Source organism: Hylobates moloch, unplaced genomic scaffold (assembly GCF_009828535.3).
Source record: "Hylobates moloch isolate HMO894 unplaced genomic scaffold, HMol_V3 SCAFFOLD_5, whole genome shotgun sequence".
Taxonomy (NCBI): Eukaryota; Metazoa; Chordata; class Mammalia; order Primates; family Hylobatidae; genus Hylobates; species Hylobates moloch.
The window spans coordinates 29,505,886-29,529,269 of record NW_026652280.1 but is presented as its reverse complement, the minus strand read 5'-3'; the positions used below and the strand labels follow the sequence as shown (position 1 = coordinate 29,529,269).

Below are 23,384 nucleotides of genomic sequence, written 5' to 3'. Positions count from 1 at the left end.
TCACTGCCCCCCTTTAGCACTGAGCTATCTGAAACAGCAGGGCCACAACCGTTCACCCATGTGCCCCCTGGGACCAGGCACAGCATATAGGGTGAGCATCCATTATTTGTGAAATGCACCAATTGCAGAGGCAGTGGTCACAAAAGGCTCATGAGAAGGGAAACTAAATCAGACATATTAGGAGGAATAGAATTTCACAGTTACTACCTTGTTTCCCACTTGAAAGAAACAGTCTGAAGGTCAAAAAATAAAAAATGCTCACTACAGCAGCTAACACATAGGGAGCACTTATGTGCCAGGCACTATTTTAAGTACTTGCCACATATTAACTCATCTTATTCTCAAAACAACCCTAGATAAACTAGCACTCCCATTTTATAGATGAAGTAACAGGCACAGAAAGATTGAGAACTGATGTAAGGTCACAAAACTAGTGATGGCTGAGCCAGGATCCCAACCCAGGCAGGCTGGCTCCAACCACTGTACCCCGCAGGGACCCTTGTAGCAGCTCCTCTCCCTCACTTCCCAGTGAGGTCTCAACCTCCTGTTCCCTCCACTCCACTGAGAAGATTCCTGCCTTGACCACCAATGATCTCTCAGCTGCTAACCCCAATAAGCACTTATTTTTTGTGTGACATCCATAAAGCGGCTTCCTGGCTTAGCACTTTCACATACATCAATAGCAACAAGAAAGAATCCAAGGGCTCAGGAGCTCCAATGTCCAGGGAAAACTCCAGCCCACAATGTACTATCTACTCCTGTTCCTCGCACACCTGAGCTCCCCGCCTCACCCCACCCCCGCCCCGGATTCGCTTTTACCGTTTCATCCTCCAGTCTGAGCTGCAGGCTCTTGTCTCCTTCTTTGTAGTCCTTGGTTAACTCAGCTGAGCGCCATACCTCATCAGAGTCAGGGATCCAGACCCTTGTGCACTGAAAGATTAAAAGAGAAGAAACTTAGATACAGAACAAAGCTCTCAGATTTCTAAATGTGTGTCACTACCTAGAAAGTGCCCATCAAGAGAACTTCTAAAGCTATCTGCACACATCTCCCCACCTTCTCATTTCAGGACACAATGTGATCTGCTGTCATGATAACAGGGGAACAACTCACAGGACTGGTGGCAGAGGGCACCTTTTAGATGTTAAAAGAACATTGCAGATCAATGAAATTAAAATTCTACCCAAGAGACTGCTGAGCCTACATTTGTTTAAATACACTAGATATTGCACCATTATCTCAAAGGGTGTTTACAAAATAGCGATGTCAGAGGGAGTTATTTAGCAGGCTACAAACAAAACAACACAGGCAAAAGCCAAGACAGTACAGCAAATGTTCAAAGCTTGGGAATCTCTGCTGATATTCTGCATTCAGAGACAAAGTCATTTTCCTGCAGAAGTGAAAGAAAGTGGTCAGCAAATCGAAAGTGTATTTAAGTATCCAGTTCTCAGCCACCTCAATTTATCTATCCACTCTTTTCCTTTTTTCAGATGGGGTCTCACTCTGTTACCCAGGCTAGCATGCAGTGGTGTGATCACAGGTCACTGCAGCCTCCAACTCCTGTGATCCTCCTGTCTCAGCCTCCCAAAGTGTTGGGATGACAGACAGGAGCCACTATGCCTGGCCTATTTGTCCATTCTTTAAGCCATAAACCCAAAACTTTCACTCACTTTCCCCAAGTAGCTGTCCTGATTTGCAGACAAAGTCATTGAATGGGGCCAAGTTCTGGCAGGAAAGAACACAGCCCTTGGTAAAGTAGTGATACAGGATTAACTGTCAGTGACTTGCCCAGCACATTCTCAACGTAACTAGGGCGTTCCCAGCCCTACTTGCAGTCAGAATCACCTGGGGAGCCTGGAAAATATCAATTCTTGGCTGTACCTCAGACCAACTCAGTCAGGATCTGAGGTGACATAAAAGCTCCCAGAGACACTAACGAGTGCTGAATGGCAGCATCTGGATCTCCTGGGATCCCACTGCACAGCTGTCAGAACAATTCCTGCATTTTCATCTCATAGGTAGACAACTTCCACAGGGCCTATTTTCTGTAGAAGCCGTCAGTGCACACACATACATCTGACTTCTTGGCCATAGAATATTATCAGGAAACCTGAAACAAATGGTTCTTTTGACCAAAAGCTCAAACAGAACATGTGCTTGGGTCAGCATCATCCACTTCACTCCTGGAGTGACAGCTGAGCACAGACCCTGGGCCAGTCTGTCACCTGTGCACATGCGGCCAGCTCGCTTTACTTTGGTCCTGACTTTTTTTTTCAAAGCAGTGTTTTGGTCCAGGTAATCAGAGGCTTTTTTTTTTTTTTTTTAAAGCAAGATCCTGACTCCTCCTACACTTGTCTCTAATTCACTATGGAACAGTGAAAGTTGTAAGATAATAGAATCAGAATACCAGTCAATGAGAAAGCAAACATCGACCACTTTGCATCCTTGACATCCCAACTCAGGATACAAGCCAAAGTCAGCTGTTTCATTACTAAGAAACAAATTCACAGAATCTTAACCTTCTCCCTGCTTCTTAAGCCTGCTGCCTTATAGCAAGATATTATCATATCTTTATAGTAAAATAATACAGAACTTTAAAATAACAAAGAGCTTTATTGCATCTGAGAGCTCCAGAGTAAAATATAAGGAATGTCCTGAGGTACCTCCAGAGAAAACCTTCTGAGCATTTGCTGACCTTAACTGTCAACATTTCTTCTACCCCCAGGTGTCCTCACTTTCTCCGCTATCGTTTAAGTCCACCATCCATCCAGCTGTGATGACCTTTAAGCTCCTATCCCTAAGCTTCAGGTGAGTGTCCATCCTTCAGCCTCACCACAGCTCTCTCTTGTCACTGAGTTCCACTCCTGGGACTCCCCCTTCAGCCAGCACACCCAAGAAATTTTTACCTAAAGCAAATTCTCCACTCCATGTAAATCATGTCAGGAATGGCTCAAGATAACAGAATGAGGAATAATCAGAAAGGAACAGGAAAATCCCAACAGGAACCGAACGGAGATAATGTTGTGTAGATCCTGGAAGCCAGGGAGCCCAGTCCCAGTTCAGCCAAGGACTCTGCTGGCCATCACCCTGTGGCCCGTATGCCACTCATGGGGTGGTTAGTTGCATCCAGCACTGAAGAATCTCATTGCCTGGCTCGATCTCAACTTTTATTCTAGGGGAGTTCATGTACCTTTCTAGTTATATAAATCTCTCCTCTCTAAAGAGACTGAGAGCACCTGGTAGGCATACAATTGGCTTCTCATATTGTCCCATACCCACAAAATCTATCACAACATAAGGGGCACAGTGGGACCCCAATGGTACTTTAGCTCCTTGTTCCTCCAAGTGAGGACCTCAGCATCGTTGTCACCTAGGAGCAGGTTAGAAGCATAGAATTTCAGCTTCCTCCAGACTCACTGCATCAGAATCCTCATACTAACTACTTACTCTTTCATTCCTGCAACATCATCTCACTCTCCCCTGCCTTTGAGAATGTCAGCAAACTACAGCTGTGGGACAAATCTAGCACACTGCCTGTGTTGCCTGTTTTTGTACAGCCCATGAGTTAAGAATGGTTGAAAAAAGCTCAAAAGAAGGATATTCACTTAACATGAAAAAATCACATGAAAGTCAAATTCTGATGTCCATAAATCAAGTTTCCTGGGAACACAGCCACATTCATTCATTCATTGATGTATTATCTATTTAATACTTTCACATTTTAATGCTAGAATTGAAGGCCAGGTGCAGTGACTCATGCCTATCATTCCAGCACTTTGGGAGGCAGGAAGATCATTTGAGGACAGGAGTTTGAGACTGGCCTGGGCAACATAGCAAGACCCTGTCTCTGCAAAACTTAAAAAAAAAAATTAGCCAGATGTGGTGGTGCATGCTTGTAGTCCTAGCTATTCAGGAGGCTGAGGCATGAGGGTCCCTGGAGCCCAGAAGCTCAAGGTTACAGTGAGCTATGATTGTGCCACTGCACTCCAGCCTGGACAACAAAATGAGACTGTCTCAAAAAACAAAAAGTAATGACAGAGACCCTGTGATTCAAAGCCATTTTAAAAACATAGTAGGCCAGGCACAGTGGCTCACACCTGTAATCCCAGCACTTTGGGAGGCTGAGGTAGGTGGATCATTTGAGGTCAGGAGTTCGAAACCAGCCTGGCCAACATGGTAAAACCCTGTCTCTACTAAAATTACAAAAATTAGCCAGGCGTGGTGGTGGGTGCCTGTAATCCCAGCTACTTGGGAGGCTGAGGCAGGAGAATCGCTTGAGTCCGGGAGGCAGAGGTTGCAGTGAGCAGAGATTGTACCACTGCACTCCAGCCTGGGTAACAGAGCAAGACTCTGTGCCAGAGAAGAAAAACACATAGTAAAATGTTTACTATCTGATCCTTTACAGGAAAGCATGCCAACCTCTGTCCTTGTACTTACTATTTCCTCAGGCCACAGTGCCCTTCCTCACTTGTCCATGTGGGCAGGGTCCAACTTCCAGCACCATCTCCTCACTGATCACTTCCTTTCCTGTTCCCCATAGAGTTAGCCATACCCAACCATAAGCTGCCACTATCAATTCTTCTATGATTAGCTTTCCTTCTGGTTTTGCAGTCATTTCTTTCACATCGGTTTCATCTCATTACAGCAAGATCTTCCAAATATACTGTTGGGCATCTTTGTATCCCTAGGATCTAGCACATCCTGGCATGGAACAGATGCTCACTAAACGTTCATGATGAGTATAGGAATCAGTGAACAGAGAATGTGCATTCATGGGGCACCTGGTTTATACCTAAAACACATTGTGATAAGTACCATGTAACCAAGTATGAACATGGAGATGTAGCTCCTGAACCTAAGGGATGTATATCTAGTTGGGTCGATAACTCACATAAAAATATGCCCTAATGGGGTGATGTGACCAACTCCTAAGGAGAGTAACATCTATCCAGCGGAGAGAAGGAAGACAGGGAGAGAGGGGGAAGCAAGTTAATGCCGACTTTGGAAGAGAGAAAGTTGGTAGCCAAATTCTTGCATGATGTTTAAAAGGATTTTGTATATGCAGATCTGATCAAGCAAGCTTTAGATGCAAATCTAGTAAATATTGGGCACAAGATATGTGTCCAGTCAATCTCCACAATAAAGACACATGGACACGCATCGAGATTATAGCAGTTCATTGTTAAATCAGAATGCAGTGAACCCCCTGTTCTGTGTAGGATGGTTCACAGCTGCCAGCTGCCACCTCCCCGCTCTGCCTCCTCACTTTTATCTTACTTTATGGATTCTCAGCTTAAAGTGTCTATAAATTACTGAGCAGGGCTGTTTACCCAATGTCATCCATACTGCATATAATGAGAAATTTATAGATCTTCCAAGGGTAATTTTAACCATAATCAAATTTTGTCTTACATGCTGGCTTTGCGAGATGCATTGCTTCTGTAATCAAGTACAAAGCAGTATACGATGAGTACAAAATATATGGCCAAGAAACAGACACATGAACTAAGAAGGGAGAGACAAGACCACAGTAGCTGGGAAAGACTTGAGAAAGGGAGATATGATCTGAGGTTTGGAGATGGAAAGGATTCAGAGGGGAAGGGTTTCTTTTTGGAGTGATGAAAGTGTTTTGGTAACCAGACAGAGATGGTGGTTGCAAAACACTGAATGTACTAAACGCCAAATTGTTCACTTTAAAATGGTTAGTTTTATATTATGTAAATTTTATCTCAGTTTAAACACGCACACACTGTTCTGGTTGTAGAGAATGCAAACAGTATCTTGTACACGCTCTCTCCTGGCATCGGTTTGCATTACTAGTCTATGAAAAAGCAGTAAAATATTTTCACAGAAAGCCATTATTTTATAAGCCAGACAAACTCTCTAGAACCAAGGATCTGTGTTGCCTCTTAATTTTTTCTCACCTTCAAGGAATTTCTTCAAACAAATCTGACCACTACCAGATTTACTGTAAGCCAACAGACTATAAGCCAGACAAAACTCACTCATACAACCCAATTACCATGCCACTCAATTTGTCACTATCCTATTTTAACAACACTTAATTCTATCATATCAAAGTAAATAAAATAGCAAGTCTGACCCGATTATCAAAGAAAAGCTTGTGACTTTTGGAAAGTTCTTTTGAAAAGAGCCCCACATATTTCCTAGAGAAGGCAGATGCCTACATCAAATGTAAATGCATTAGTACCAAGCTATTCTCCAACCCCCTGTTCCTTTATTCCACTGCAGGGCCAGCTCCAGCAGCTGTTCTCCTACATACACAGCTGGAGGGAGTGGCCATCTATGACAAGAGCCTCAATCCTGACTACACACTAGAACCACCTAGGGAGCTTTCACAAATTCCCATTGCCAGGCAACACCCCATCCTACTTTTATCAACCTCTGGGGGTGGGAACCAGGTAGTGTTTTCTGAAGCTCCCCAAATGAATTCAATATGCAAGCAAGTTTGAAAATGTAATTCCATGTGGCTGACTGGGTAACAGATTTGAAAGATATCACAGACCCTCATGTGCTACAGGCCTCTCCCTACCAGTCTGTGGTTAAACATTAAACTCCAGCCTGCAGATTATTTCCCCAGAGCTAAAGAACTCTTTCCCAAAAAGCCCCAGCTAAAATGTAAATGCAATGTCCAGAAGAGCACAGCATTTATCCATATACATGAATTATCAGGCTGTAGCACTGTGGTCAAGTGTGTGGGCTCTAGAGTCAAACAGCTTTGGGGAGGAATTCTAACCACCATTTATTAGCTTGTGTAAGTTGATGAATGGGTCTGAGCCTCAGTTTCCTTAGCTGAACAACAGGTAAAAGTTCTATCTACCTCGTGAAGTGTTCTAAGAATTAAATGAGAGCCCACTATCAGGGCACATAAGTATTAGGCAATGATGATGATGATGGTGATATTACTATACAGTTTTGTCGACAAATCCTGATAGGATTTTGGATAGAATTAGAAAATGTGAAAAGGAAAATAAGAAACCTAAGGTGGTCCATGTTACTGGGATCCTTTAGATGTCCTGTAGGTCATAATACATAGGTAGCCACGTCTTACCTTAAAAATCAATACCTACTTCTAGCCTACCTCTACTCCAAAAACCTGAGAGAAGTGATTCTCAATGCTGGCTGGCATATAAGAATTATCTGCAGATCTTCAGATCTTTAAAAAACAAAACCACTAACACCCATATCCCACACTTGAATAGTTAAATCTCTGGGGGTAGGGCCCAAACACTGTATTTTTTTAAAACTTCCCAAGTGATGAATGCACTGTCAGAATTAAAACTCCTATCTCAGAGTGAACCTCAGGAGCCAAGGTGGACCTTCAGGGAGAAGAGAACAGGGACATTTGAAACCTGCACTCCCTGGAATTAATAATAATGCTACTTCCATCCCCTCCTACTAACATAAGTAAACTTAAGTATTTGAGTCATTTCAACTTAGTTTCAAAACTGAATGAGGATGAGCAGGGTTATCAATCCTCTTTTATACAGGAGAAACCTGAGGGTTAAAAGTACTGAACAATTTCCCCAAGTTGCCAAGAGCTTAGTCAAAAGCAGGCCTGGAGAAAAGATCTCCAGTCTCTAAGTCCTCCACTGTCTACCCCACTCCTGGAAATATTGATTTGTTTACAGCAGCCCAGAGTCCTGCTGAGTATGTATTTTATACATGTAAAGTGCTTTGTAATTACACACGAAAAAAATGTACAAATGCCCATTAATAACAACATGCCAAGTTAAGCCACAGGTAGTTTCAGCATTAAGCATCAGACAGGCTGAAGTTTCAGTTGCAACAAAGCACTGGCCGGAAGCAGGGCAGTCTGGGCAGAGTTCCCTGGGAATGGACAAGGGATCCCACAGCCTAACTTGATAGCTGGCAGTATAAACTCCCTGTCCATTCCTGTGATTAGGGGACCAAGAACAGGAACACTGGTCTGTTCAGAAGAAAGAAGGAAGAAAAAACATTTCTAAACTAATAGTTTCATTTAACACCAGCAAAACAGCAGTTTCCCAAGTGGCTTGGTACCTGGAAGGATACTGCTGTGTTGTAGGAACTATGAAAACACCTTACCTAACTGTGCTTGCAAGAAGTGGGTCACACTCCACTCTTTTGCAAGGTAAGAATTTAGAAGATAAAGATGAAGCCCTGCACTCCCTCCCAGTAGAACTTCTCACAATCATTTCTACAGGTACTGCTGTCTGAAGGAGTGTTCATGGGCCCAGACACCGCTTCCTGAACCCAGTGGTGATGATTAGTCCTGCAAATTTGGGGAGCCCAAATCAAGAACATTCCCACTGGTGTGCTGTTGGTCATCTTCCCTTCACATTTATTGGGCTGGCCTCCCACTATGGGAGACAGAAGAGCAAGGAGGTGAAGATTCAGATATAGGGTGCTGGTCCCCACTCCCATCATCAGGTAAGGGTCTACACTTCTGAGGCTCGGCTTCCTCAGAAGGTATTTCATCATCTGGTGGAAATCTCTTCTGCACCAGTGTTGTTGTTAGGATTAAATAATGTATACGAAATATTTGGCCCAGTATCTGGCACATTTTAAGTGCTTAGTAGTTCTTACTATGGCAGGACTCAGGCACTGGGAGTGACTAAAACCAGAGAGGACTCCCTCTAGGAGAGCACAGCCGGCCAAAGAATCCCAACAGAAACGTGTGCGTATAAAGTGTCATGGGAACAGAGAAGCTCAGCGCTTCCAGATTATTTCCCGAATTAACTCCTCCTCCCCCAGCGGTGAGCCATGCTTCTGAGTTTCCGTTTACTCATTTCCATTAAAGGCTTCCTGAACCAGTAATAACCTTCCCCTTTCCCCAAATGCTTTCCACTGGAAAGCTCCCTGTAATTTAGAGCCACAAGGAATTACATGTAAATATCCTGTTTGTCCAGAGCCACCTAAGTAACTAAAAATTCAGGTATGATTTCTGAGCCAATTAGGTAGATTCCCAAGTCCCACCCAGATGCCTCCTTATCTTGCTGCTGGTTTTTCTTAAACGACAGAGAACCAGGGTAAGTGGAACACGGGGAGAAAGAACTATAACATAATGCACACAGACGGGGACAGCAGAGAGCCACTGAGCAACATCGGGGGAGAGGAGAAAAAAGCAGAGAAGAAACAGTCGCTCTGATGTGGTAACTGCATAGTCACATAGCACAATTATAATATTCAACATTTCCTGCCATTTAAATGAAACAAAAGTCAATTATAACCAAAAGGCAAATCCACATGCTATGGTATCGTATCATCTCAACCCAGTCTCTTGAGAAGAGAGTCAACTTTCTGTGATCTCATTGTGTCAGTCACAATTCCATCTCTCTATCACACATTCTATAATCTGTATTTGAAGCTAATAAGGAATCGAGTCTCCATGTGGCCGATGAAGGCAAAATTTACCTGTTTACTGCCCTATGAAAGTAGTTAACAGAGTAAGCAGTGTGTCCTCAAGTGATGAATTGACAAGATGGGAAGCGTTTGGTGTACGAGCAACACTGCTGAGTCATTTTATCCAGCTGGTTTATACCAGTAGTATACTTGTTGGTGAGGGAAGCAGTGATAGCAGAGGCTTAGAAATACCTATCAAGCAATGTGGTGATGCTCTCACTTCAAGACTTCCCACAATCTACTTGGACAACAGACATATCAGTTTAGTACCTGTCCACTTTCAATGAACTTGGATTGTAAATCCCCAAGTCTGAATTGAGCACAAGGGAACATTCTTTGCAGACTGTGAATGACCTAATGGCCTAAGTGGAAAGATCACTGAAAGTTCCCATTTAAAAAGGGATGTGTCCATAGTAAGTCAGCCTTTTAAGGCTGCAATGCTGAATCCATTAACCTGCTTGCCAAAAAAGCCAAAAAAGATTTCCTCAAAGCTAGTGCATATCATGCAGCTAAAGGATATGTCCGGATCCAATCAAGTAGCTAAAAATGTTAAAATCCTACTTCCATAATTTCAGCTCCTAGACTGTCAATGCTCCCTAAACAGAGCAATCAAGTATATGAATTAAGCAATCTACTATCATATTAAAAATCTTTAAGTCACTTAAGAAGTTTTCCACCTTCATTTTCAAAGCTTATTGACATAATTCAACTTTTAAAATCCATATCTGATTCTATCACAGCATAGTTGTTTTCCTCTTCATCCAGTGGATTTATATTCTCATCTCTATAAAAGAGCAGTATATTGCTTTCCACAGAGAAACAACCTTAAGAGTTTATGATCACCATTAACACTTATTGAAAGGTCATAACCCTATAAATATTTATGCAGTCTAAGTTTGCTTCCTTTTCCTTTTTAAAAACCTGTTCCATTACTTGACCTCTCTAAGCAACCAAAGCAAGCACTGACTGAAGTTATTTTAGGCTAAGTTCTCTTCTGCAAACCACTTCATTGACCAAAATAATTAAGAGAAAGCATAGGAGCACCACTCTTTCTTAAGAAATAACTTGGGGGAAACTGCACCTTGTATTTGGGTGCATGAGTTGGTTTGTCCTTACTCTGTCTTCAAGAGATGACCTATCTCAGAACTTACACACCTCACCTACTTGCATCTGGAACTCAAGCGAGCTCTCAATTTTCCTTCCACAGGAGCATGTCAGTCTCCTCCATCTCCAATTACTCAAACACCTATCTTTGAAGCTGTTCAATAAACATTCAACTCCTATATGTCCCTAATAGGCTACCAAGGCTTACAGACTGGAGCATGGACTCCAGTTCACCTAATCCTCTACAAGTATTTACTGAAGACCTCTGCACAACAGCCAGGCACTGTGCGAGGTGCTGGGCACAGTGAAGAGAAGACATGATGTCTTAGTCTGTTTTCACACTGCTATACCAGAGCCTGCATAACTTATAAAGGAAAGAGGTTTCATTCACTCAGTTCTGCATGGCTGGGGAGGCCTCAGGAATCTTACAATCATGGCGGAAGGCGAAGAAGCAGCAAGCACCTTCTTCACAAGGTGGCAGGAAAAGAAAAAGTGCAGGGGAAACTGCCACTTATACAACCATCAGATCTCATGATAACTCACTCACTGTAGGCAAAGCAGCATGGGGAAAACTGCCCCCAAGATCCAATCACCTCCTACCAGGTCCCTCCCTTGACATATGGGGATTACAGTTCAAGATGAGATTTGGGTTGGGGGACAGAGCCAAACCATATCACAGGGCCCTTCAAGGATCCCAGACCACATGCAGCTCATCTCCTGCAATGGTCATAAATGCATCAACAGCACCGACATTCACAGCATGTGACAGGGGACCCAACCCACTGTGGGTCATCGAGAAAGGCCTCACTGGAGATGATTCAAGCTGAATCCTAGATGGATAAGGAGGTAGCTAGGCAAGATGTGGAAGGAGGTGGTTTTCAGGCTGAGAGGATACCTGTGTGACAAGTCTGGGGCATGAAGGAGAAGGGCTCGCTAAGGAATTGAAAGAGGGCCAGTGTGGGTGGGAGACAGAGGACAGTGGTGAAAGGGGCTCAAAATGACACTGGCAAGAGATGCAGAAGCTAGATCCAGGAGGTTCTTGGGGGTCACATTACAGATTTTTTTAAAGTATTCTATAGCCAATGGAAAACTACACGTGGATTTCAAACATGGGAAAGGACATGGTCAAAACTGCATGATAAAAACATCAGATTTACAGATGGAGTATATATGGAAGAATTATTCTCAGTATGATAGTTCAGTCTTACAATGTGCATAACCCCAGTCCCTTCCCTTTGTCCTCATACAAGCACTAACAATGACAGGAAATCACGCACATCATTTGTCCTACCACTATCCCCAAATAAACTGTCTTTGAAACTCTGCCCCTGAATATTCCTTTTATTTGGTACTTGTATCAAGCCCAATTGCTAAACTGCCATTCCCACCACACTTCTGTAGAAATACAGTTTTGAAACCTCCTTATTCATGTATTATTTCATGTCATCAACCAGGTCTACCAACTTTTTTCATTGCATAAGGCAATATGGAGCTAATTTGTTGCTTCAGAGGGCTGAATGGAAAAGTTTAATGCTAAGAATAGAGAAGAAATGTTCAACCTGGGTACGTTAGCAAAATGGCACAATAATACCATCTAAAATTCTAGGATATCAGAAGAAAGGAAAAAATGTTCCCGAATCAACACACACACTGAGTAGCAGCCATGAAACCAGTTGTGACTTTCAAGCTAGGAAAGTTAAGTGGGTATCTGCTGCTTAAATTACTATTACCCTAAGACCTTAAAAAGCTGCCTCCGATTTCCATCCTGCTTCTGAGATGAATTACTGAGCAGACACTATCAATAATACAGCCTGCCTATTTGGAACCAAATCATTCTCTGGAGAGCTCTATCTAGTGTTAATATCAAACAAATTGAGCTGTCGGATAACCATAGATCTGCTAGGATGACCACAGCTACCTCAAACTCCTCTAGGCCAAATGAACGTGTTTTAGAGAGATTCAGGTGCAGCTTTATCCTGAAATGTCCTTTCATATCCAGTAGACAACTGTGTCTGCAACTTTAAAGATAACTGGCCTGACACTCTGTGTTCCTCATAAGAAAAGACTTAGTAGAGTGTAGGAAGAGAGAAGGAGAGATGAGGTTGTGTGAAATGCACCCTTTATCCACTCTACTATGAAGATGGAAGGGGGAATTCATCTTAATGAGAAAAGGTAAAATGAGAGATGTGCCCCATCTTCTCAATCCAAAACTTTGCACAAAAAGAGAGGTGTTACTGTGAAAACCATTTGAGGAGTTATGAAGTAAATGGGAAGATCGGTTATATTTCCTGTTCTATCTGTACATGGATGAGCTATGGCTGGACCCAAGGGTTACAAGGAGAAGCCTTTGCCTGCTGCCTTCCTTCAACCCAAACCTGAGCAGCACGTACACGCCCATCACATGAGCGGTGCTGCCCTCAGATGCTGTTGTTCAGAGTCCCAGTTACCACTGCTACTGCTATAGTTTGGATCTTTGTCCCCTCCAAATCTCATGTTGAAATTCAATCCCCAATATTGGAGATGGGGCCTAATGGGGGATGTTTGGTCATGTGTGCAGAACCCTGATGAATAGATTAATGCCCTCCAGGGTGGAAGGCAGTGAGTTCTCACTCTTAGTTTCCACAAGAGCCCGTTGTTAAAAAGAGCCTGGCACTTCCCTGCTTCTCTTGCTTCCTCTCTTGCCATGTGATCTCCACAAATGCTGGCTCCCCTTTGCCTCCTGCCATGAGTGGAAGCAGCCTAGGGCCCTCTCCAGAAGCATTTACTGGCACCATGCTTCTTGTACAGTCTGCAGAACCATGAGCCAAATATACCTCTTCTATCAACTACCCAGCCTCAGGTATTCCTTTATAGCAACTAAAAACGGACTAAGACAATTACTATTAAGAACAGTGACCCATGGGGACAGCTAACACAAAAGCACTCCAGTCTTGCTGATGCTGTTTTCCTTACCAAGTATATACCACAGACATGTTCTAGAACACATATACATACATACATATATATATACACACACATATACACATGCACACACACACACTTTTAGAGTAGAAATATTTTAAATCCAAAGGAGCTCAGAATCTCTGGTACAACATAAGCAAACCCTATTCCTCAATAAAATTCTCACTTTCTTACAGATGCCTTACCTACTAGGTAGCCAATAAAGCTTTTGTCAAATATGTGAGATTAATGGTAGATACTGAAATAGGTGCACATCCCTATTTTAACAAGTATACATCCCAGGTCTTAAAATAGAAACCCACACCAGGTGTTAAATCATCCAGGTTCTGGATACAGCCTGAGTCATACTGTATTCTTTCCAGTACCACTTAGGTGTCAAAATAGGGACACATCCTAGATCTACAGCATTAGCTTTCCCCAGTGGCCCCGGCCATTGCCCTGGCTCCAAGGCCTTCCTGGGGTCCAAGCCCCCATAGATGAGAGCCTGGGAGAACATCACGAAGGACTGACCAAAACTCCTCCAACAAAGTTAAGTGATCCAAGCAGTCCCACCTTAAGTAAACTGGAAATGCATAGAAGGAAACAGAAGGAAAGAAAAGGAAGCACCCTGGTTCTGGACACAGGCCACATCACATTTATTCTTTCCAGGATGACTGAGAATATGGAGCTGGAGATGTCAAGCAAAAGGCAACTGGGTTTGGTGTGAAAGAAGAAGTGTGGCTCTGGTCAATAGGTTACCAAGGCACATAGACCTCCCTCAGCATTCAAATAGCAAAACGGCATTGGACAAATCATTCACATTCTCCTGACCTTGGTTTTCCCAATTAGTATGTTAACTAAATTAAGCTCTCAACACTCCATTTGCACTTATCGTTTAACCACCTTCCTGCTTCCTGGTAAGACAGTTGCCCATGGCAACATCTTTAATGTCCACCTTTAATATATCCATGGAAAGGTCAAAGTTTGTGGCTCAACAGATAGGCCTCTCTCTAATCAGAGAGACCATAGAAGTCAATCAGTTTAGTGCTTTGTTTTCAGAATAAGAAGGTTCTATCATTATTTAGCAGGTAAGGGAAACAAGGCTCCCAGGAGGATCAGTGCCTAGCCCAAGAACACTCATCTATGGAGTCCAAAAACTGTCCTGGGTGCAAGTAGGAAATGGGTAAAACGGCAATGTTCCCTGGTAAAAAAAAAAAAAAAAAAAAAAAATAGCAATAATAACCATTGGATGTTTAAAACATACCCCTTATTGGCCATTCCCTCTCCTGCTGTATCTACTATCTGCCTGTGTTTAACAGAGAACCTTCTTTTATTTGGGTTAACGCTGAGCTCTGGAGTCTGTTTTCACCACTGATGTAAGGATGAAGAACAGCATCATATCAGGACAGAGTTCCACCACTCGCGGCAGGGACGTTAAGCACCACAACATTGGCAAATTTTTCCCTTCCAAGTCCCAACATCCCATCCCCCGAGTCTTCAGTATTGTCCAGCCTCACCGTCCATTAGTCCACAGCTAGATGTGACACACTGTCCACTGCCCATTCACAGTATCCACCCTTTCACACCCATGTCTGAGCATGCTCGTCCCGGTTGCCCCCACTCCTCAGCCTGGTACCGCTAGAAGAGCACTGTTTAGAGAGTAATTGCAGTTTTCAAAGGGCTTATGCAAATAATAATTCCTAGAATTCCATGAGACAGGAAGTACAGGGATTCTTAGATACAGTTTACAGATGAAAGACACTGAGATCCAGGAAGTTAAGGAACCTAGCTATGCTCAGATCCCTAAAAAAAATGAACCCAGAAATAGACCTTGACTCCCCAGCCAGTGCTCCTTCTACTTCTCCAAGCCCAACCCAATATTCAAGTTTAATTGAAGAGTTCCAACCAATCACCAAGACCTGTTGCTTCATCCCCATTTATTCAGGCACCTAGAACATGCCAGATAATGTCAACATCAAACTCAAATTCAGAATCCACTCTCAATTTCCACTCTGCTGCCTTAGTTCCGGACTTCATCTCTTACCTGAAATATTGCAATTTACTTTTTTTTTTTTTTTTTTTAAGACAGGGTCTTACTCTGTCACCCAGGCTGGAGTGGTTCACTGCAACCTCCGCCTTCCGGGTTCAAGCAATTCTCTTGCCTCAGCCTCCTGAGTAGCTGGGATTACAGGCACCCACCACTACACCTGGCTAATTTTTTTGAATTTTTAGTAGAGACAAGGTTTCACCATGTTTACCAGGCTAGTCTCGAACTCCTCACCTCAGGTGATCTGCCCACCTCAGCCTCCCAAAGTGCTGGGACTACAGGCATGAGCTATCATGCCCAGCTGCAATTTACTCTTAATTGGTCTTCCTGCAACCAATTTGTTCCCACTTCAACTGATTTTCTAGACTGCTTGCTTCTAGAGCAGTTCTCAACTGGGGTGGGGGACAAAATTGTCCCCAGAGGACACGTGGCAATGTCTTCAGACATTTTTGATTATCACAAGGGTCGGGGAGAGGGTTCTATTGGCATCTAGTAGGTAGAGCTCAGGGATGCCGCTATAACAACATACCACAACACACAGGATAGCTAGAGCTCAGGGATGCCACTATAACAACATACCACAACACACAGGATAGCCCTTGACAACAAAAAATTATCTAGTCCAAATACCATTAATGCCATAGTTGAGAAATTCTGTTCTAGAATCATCTCAAAAACAAAAACACCCCATCCTGCACGATACCATTCCCCTGCTTAAAAATGTCCATGTCACTTACAGGATAAGTTCATACAAGACTGTTCGCAATTGGCCCAAACGACTTTTCTGGCCACGTCCCCATCCTACCTGCACCCCCCGGCCCCCGCACAGCCCCACTGCCCCCCTGCCTCCCTGCCTGCATACCATCTCATCCCACACTCCAGCCACATTAACCTGTTTTGAGACAGGATCTCATTCTGTCACCCAGGTGGGAGTGCAGTGGTGAGATCACTATTCATTGCAGCCTCCTCCGGCCTCAGCCTCCTGGGTAGCTGGGACATTTGGGCCGATTGCAAACAGTCTTGTATGAACTTTTGTATTGTTTGTAGAGATGAAGTCCCGCTATGTTGCCTAGGCCGGTATCAAACTCCTGGGCTCAAGCCATCCTCCCGCCTTGGCCTCCCCAAATACTGAGATTACAGGTGTGGGCCACCGTGCCCAGCACTAACCTATTTTAAATCCTTCCTGAGCTTTCCTGCCAGTAGCCCTTGCTCATGCTGGTCCCGCTGCTGAAGATATCTTCCTCCCTTCCTCCACCTCCTCCACTGCTATTCACCCTTTGAGGACCAGCATAAACATTACTCCCTTTTTCAAGCCTGTTTGTTCATGCTTGCCCCAGGGGTCCCTCTCTGTTTTTACTATAAAAGCCTTGAATTCTACTACATTCACTTGTACAGATGTTTCTCTTTCCTCAAGGGTAGTGATAAAATGTTCATCATGATGCCCCATGCATACAGGACAGGGCCTGCAGAGCACTGAAGCAGATGCTGAATGGACGGACACATGCACAAACACTCTAGCACTGTAGATTCTTGCTTCTCATAGCAAGAAGCTATAGCCTCTCTCCCACCAGGAAGGCTGAAAATAGTACTATCTAAATAACTCATCAGCACAGGGCTGTCACCAGCTTGAGAACATCTGGGCACGAGGAAGAACAGCTCTGTCTTCAAACTCCAGCATGGAGTCTGATGACATTGCACTTCTCTCTGCAGAGTTAGCACAGCCATAGCTCCTGTAACTTCTAGGTCTTATCTGTCACTACTGGTTCTGTGGGAATTTCTGGGTCCTACAGATCTAGAAAGCTCTGAAGCAATGGGTGTGTTAAATGAATACAGTGTTTTGTGTTTCTCTAAAACTAAATGGAAGAATGCCAAGAGCAAGATCCTTAGCACAGGCTTAAGAGCTATAGGGGAGCATCTGAGAGGAATTTCACTGAGTCCCATGCTCTAGCCCCATTTCTGTTCACAGGAGACAAATCAACAGCTGACTTCTACAATGTGCTGCATAACACAGACCATCTAGCTTCCATCACTGGGGACAAGCAACCCTCCAAGACTTGGGCTAAAGGGAACTAGGAGCTAGACGTCCTCAAGGTCTCCTTGGTACCACTAGGCCCTATTAATTCTCTAGGCACTCCCTTTGGAAGTTCTCCATGGACTTCAGAAAACACTGATCTCAGTCCTGTGGGAACTGATGTAATGGAGGAGGGACACTCTGTGGTTGCCCAGGCAAAAAGTGATTAGAGTACATTCGCAGCTTACATAACCAGGAACCATTTTTAAAAAGAGAAAAAAAAAAAAAACTAACATGTAGCCTCTGACCTGTGAGGACACAGAAAATAGGTCACAGTCTAGCTGAGGCTCTTCTAAGCTTCAGGGATCCAGTCCAAAGTCTGTGGAACAGCTGGTGAAAAAGCAGCCCCATTTATGTGGGAGAGAGACAAGAGTGAGCAGGGAAAGGCATCACATTCAGGGAGTTTAGCCTGGGGGAAAATTAGAAATGGGGGTTGGTGGTGTGAACACTGGCCCCAAACCTAACTGCTCTGTGTCCTGGGATAAACTGCTGGCCCACGTCCTTCCTCAGTTTTCTCATTTGTAGGAGCTATCTTACCTCACAAGGGCATCAAAAGAGAATAATTCCAATCAGATACTCAACACCTCATGTGGGCATGAGATGACACCATCAGGCACTATGGTGCATTCTAAGATTTTTGCTAACAGTGTAGTTAAGCAGGCAAAGCATAAAAACAGAAAACATTAATCATCAATAGAAAGTAAGCAGCAGGACACACAGTTATTGGAAATCAGCACAGCATTGCATCTAGTGAGTGGAACCAGCCCGCCGAGATGCCGATGGGGAGCTTCCACTGGAGGAAGGAAGAGTCCAGGAGGAAGTCCCAGAAGAGAACTTGGCCTGCATGACCAGAAGCAGGAGAGCAACCAGGGCTCACATTACAGGCTGGAGTGTGCAAGGGAAGGGCCCAACCAGACCATCAGCTGGGTTGAAGCCAGGGATTTGTGGAAAGGTATGGTGGGAGGCAAGTTCCAAAAGGCAGGTTGGAGTCACATCGTAGCCAAAGATTTAATCCTAGCCAAGGGACCCTCACCTAATCCTTCACACAGGAGAAGCCAGAAGTTGATTGAGTACTTTAGCGATCTGGATAAAAGAAAGTATACTTAACAATGATCAAGTATTATACAAATGCTAATTGTTATCATTGCTATTCTTGGTACCTACTACTGAAGCCGGGACCTTGTCAAGGGTCCCCAGATGACAGAATAAAAACATTATAAACCACGAGGCATACCAGCAAATAATTTATATCAATTTTATCACTCAACAAAACTCTGCACCCAGATGGAACTCGCAAAATAAGAAAAGCCAAGGAAGCTAATCAAATGAACTCAAACCCAGGTGAACTGGGAAGGACAAGCCCTCCTCTACATGCAAGCATCACGAGAAGCCAGATTCCCAAAACAACTTGGCTTTCTTGACCACACTCCTGGCCTTCCTCCTTCCACACTGGCCACCTGTTTGCTAGGTAGTTCCCCGGCTCCCCTCCTCCATGCACCTGTTACTTAGCCCTGTCTCTTCTTCAGTGCATGTAACATAATTCTGCTGGGATCTTGTCCAGCCACATGGCTGCTACCTCTCATGTATGCAGCTGAGCCGCCACTTTCCCACTGAGATCTCAACCCTCATATCCAACTTAGTGCCTTTATTTGGGTGTGTAATATGTAGATCGAAAGTTTTAAAAGCCAAAATTGAGCCCCTGAATCCTTTCCTACCCCTCACCTGTTTATTTCCTAGTCTTTCCCACCCCAGAAAATGATACCTCCATCTACTTTGTGTTTCTAGTAAAAGCCTGGAGATGTCATCATCCTGGCTTCCTATTTTTTTACCCTATTATCCACATCCAATCCATTGGTAAGGCCCATTCACTCTACTACCAACAGGTATCTTGCGTCTGATCCTTCTCAATGCCAACCCCCTCCTCTCCTAAACTGCTCCTACTCCTTCTTACCTGGTCTCTGCTTCTGCTCTCAACCTCCAAAAACCATGTGTATTAGTCCATTTTCATGGTGCTGATAAAGACATACCCGAGACTGGGAAGAAAAAGAGGTTTAATTGGACTCATAGTTCCACATGGCTGGGGAGGCTCAGAATCATGGCAAAAGGCACTTCTTACACAGCAGCAGTAAGAGAAAAATGAGGAAGCAAAAGCAGAAAACCTTGATGAGCCCATCAGATCTCATGAGACTTATTCACTATCATGAGAATAGCACGGGAAAGACCAGCTCCCATGCTAAATTACCTCCCCCTGAGTCCCTCCCACAACACATGGGAATTCTGGGAGATACAATTCAAGGTGAGATTTGGGTGAGGACACAGCCAAACCTATCACCATGCATTTCCTAAACAGCAGTCAGGGCATCATTTTGAAAGGGCCCATCGGATGTCATTTCCCTCCTTAAAATCTTCCACTGCATTAATAGAACCTGAACTCCTCAATGAGGCTCTTGAATACCGCATATCCTCTCTACCAACCTCATCTCTTTCCATCCAGCACACTGCAATTCTAGCTCAGTAGGTCTTTTCTTTTCTTGGGCCTTTGAATCTGCATCCAGATCTTCTGCTCAGGGAGTCTCACAAGGCGCTTGTCATGTAAATCTCAGTTGAAATATCACCTTCCTTGAAGAGCTTTTCCTGACCAACTAATGTAAAAACAGGTCTGTTAATCACTTTGCACCATCCCCACTATCAGATTTTCTTATCTGAAACAATCAGGTTCATCTCTTGTCTGTCTCATGCCCATAAATGTAAGTTCCAGGAGATTGGAGACCCATGGTTTTTTTGGGGTTCTTTTGTTTGTTTTGAGACGACGTCTCGCTCTGTTGCCCAGGCTAGAGTGCAGTGGCGTGATCTCAGCTCACTGCAGCCTCTGCCTCCCAGGTTCAAGCGATTCTCCTGCCTCAGCCTCCCGAGTATCTGGGATTACAGGCGCACGAAATCACCCTGTAGAGACAGGGTTTCACCATTGGTCAGGATGGTCTCAAACTCCTGACCTCATGATCTGCCTGCCTCGGCCTCCCAAAGTGCTGGGATTACAATTGTGAGCCACCATGCATGGCCCAGAGACCTGTTTTTCTCAGTTACATCTCTAGTGCCAAGCGTTCTCAGATATTTGTAGGGGACACCATTTGAGCTAGAACAGACCATGGGAGCGCATTCCAGTTGTCCTTGTCCCAGTGCTAAGATTCAGGGGAGAGAGGGGTCTCTTGGAATTCCATGGGTCTGGAAGACTGGAGAGACTTCACAGAAAAGAGGCAGGATGGAGAAGGAAGGAAGACATCTCAGGTGTGTGTCAAGACATGAAGAATCCAAGTTTTAAACACCTATGTATACACAGGAGTATACCATGAATTCCATGGTGAAATTAGCTTATCATTGCCCTTCTTCATAGCAGGGTAAAGAAGGCAGCAGGTATTTTCTATCCTTTGTCATCTAATCCTTATAAATCTTCTGGTAAAACATTAATACTCTCATTTCTGTGACTACCGGGGACCGCAGCCCATAGAAGGTGCCTCCCTCTCAGCCCAAGGCCATGCAGTGATGACAGAGCAAGCCTAGATCCTAGTGTGAGGTCCTACACTTTCCACCAGTGCTACACCGTGTTCCCCAAGACAGACTACGGGCTTTAGGCTTCTAGATTCAAAGAAGTGGATGCCAAAAGGGGAAAGAAGAACACAGGGCAGGAAGCCCAAGTCCCCTGAAAACAAGCTATGGCACTCAGTTTGGATCCAGGAGAGACGAGTTTTCATTCTAACAGGAGCATGGAGCCAGAACCCCAGGCCAACAGCTTCCAGCTCTTGGCATTCCTTCCTGCCACCACCAGCCCATTTCAAAAGAAGTATCAGTGGCAATGTACAGCTCTACCAGTAAATGCACATCAGGGGCCAGGCCATGCCACACTGCAGAATGATCAGAAGGGCTGGACTTTGATTCAGAAAGTCTGACTGCAAACTGCAATTTGAATCCAGGAAGGCCTCAAGGAAAACCCCTGTTAACCCTCCACTGACATCTCCTGGATGATCTCATTATTTGAAAAATAGTCTCAAAAGAAGCCACAGCTGGGAGGTCAACAAGAAAGAAGGGTTGGCAAGATATTTCCTTTTTCTTCTTTTTAATTGCAAAAGGCGTGCCAGAGAGCAACCTGCAGTCAGAGGCAGAGCTCACTCACTGCTAAACTAAGGGAAAACACTCAGGAGGACATCAAGATCCTTCCCCTGGCCGCAGAACTGAACGGAAAGTGAGCTGAACTGTGAGCTGACATGGTTGAGGAGGTGGCAGTGGACGATCATACCATGTTCCATCCACGCCCAAACACCCTGAGAGTAAGGGGCACCAGCCACCAAAGACACATGACTTGCCTCAGTAGCATGAGGGTGGAACAGGAAGGAGGGAAAGGCGTGGCAGGAGAAGAGGAAGTGAAGATCACATAGCCATGGCAGCCACCCGGTGAGGCCTCCCAAGTGCTTTTCAGAGCATGGAATATGTCAGGACACACCGGCATCCATTCCTGTCCTTCCTGTCCCTGTCATGACATAGCCTTGGGCTTGTCAAATTCCTAGAAATGAGCAAAGGGGATCCAGCAGTTGGTCTAAATGAGACAATTCCAAAAGGTGGTCATGTGATTCCTCTCCTATCAACTAACCACGAGCAGGCGTGACTTCTACACCTGGCTCACTGCCCCCGCTGCCTTCCTGCTCCTTCCGGAAAAGCCAGAGATGCAGTCAGAAGCTCCCTGTGTGTGTCTCTCAATTGTTCAGAATATTCCCAATAGGGTGAAGTAATGTCCAGCGAGTGGCTTGACAATGATTGTGATAAAAACCAGTTGGGACATTCACACTTCACTTTCTGTTACACTGAACAATAAAGAAGCCCAGACTAAAAAACTGATGTTTCAAAAAAAAAAAAAAAAAATACAACAGTATAAAATTTTGGCAATGTTTCCTCATTAGAAATATTTTTTAAATATATTTCCTTTTTATGCCTGTAAAGATGTCATCAGTCTTTATATGTAACAGACTACTCTTTATGCTGTGAGGATGCCCTTGTTAAAATGTCTTCGCTTTTAAGAAACAGAATGGGGACAGTAAATGGCAGTTGGTGTTTTTGTTTAGGGTTAATTTATTGTGGCAAAGTTAAAAAAAAAAAAGACAATTTACATCAGTGACTTGAATTCTTATTGTCGGTCTTTTACTATCTTTTCTAGTTCATGAAACCTAAAGTCTGCTCTATGTGTTCAAGTTTGCATAACACACCATAGCTTTGCCCATAAACGGGGTTACAGAAACCAGAGACACTTGCTACTTCACAGCATGTTAGATTACAACTCGGAAGTCCCTTTCTAAGAGAAATGAGGCTGTAACTCAGAGTGGCCCTGCATCCGGATGCTTAAACCTCACACCTACCATGAGATGCTAAGGTGATCGGTGATCAAGGCAAAACACACACACACACACACACACACACACACGCACACACACAGAGTAAAGGAGTTCAATGGTCCAGCCTATTTCAGGAATGTTGCATCTCCCACTCATCTCCTGTAGATTCATAATGCTTACCTACATAGTTTTTAAAATCTGTTTAATCCGAATTTCTTAATTACACCTGACAAAGAAGCTTCATCTTAAAACGACGCAACTTCAAGAGAGACACTTGTGTTCCATGAAATGCACTTTGGGAAACAAAGGCACAGAGGAAAGAACAGTTGAACAGCAGTCAGGAGGGCTCTCTGCTGCTCACTTGCTCTGTAACCCAGGGACAAGACACCCTCTTCACCCTAAGGCCCATTGCAAGTTTCCGGTTCCTACATACTACAATAA

The 23,384-nt window shown here is 44.1% G+C and overlaps 1 protein-coding gene across 3 annotated transcripts in view; it reads right to left on the bottom strand.

The window, feature by feature from the left end:
* MYO5B (myosin VB) overlaps positions 1-23,384 on the bottom strand; it is a 374,136-nt gene that overhangs the window by 236,037 nt on the left and 114,715 nt on the right. For all 3 annotated transcript variants that reach the window (XM_058438377.1, XM_058438378.1, XM_058438376.1), the window contains exon 2: positions 820-930. In XM_058438377.1, coding sequence (XP_058294360.1) covers positions 820-930 — 111 coding nt within the window. The remainder of the gene's footprint in view (positions 1-819; positions 931-23,384) is intronic.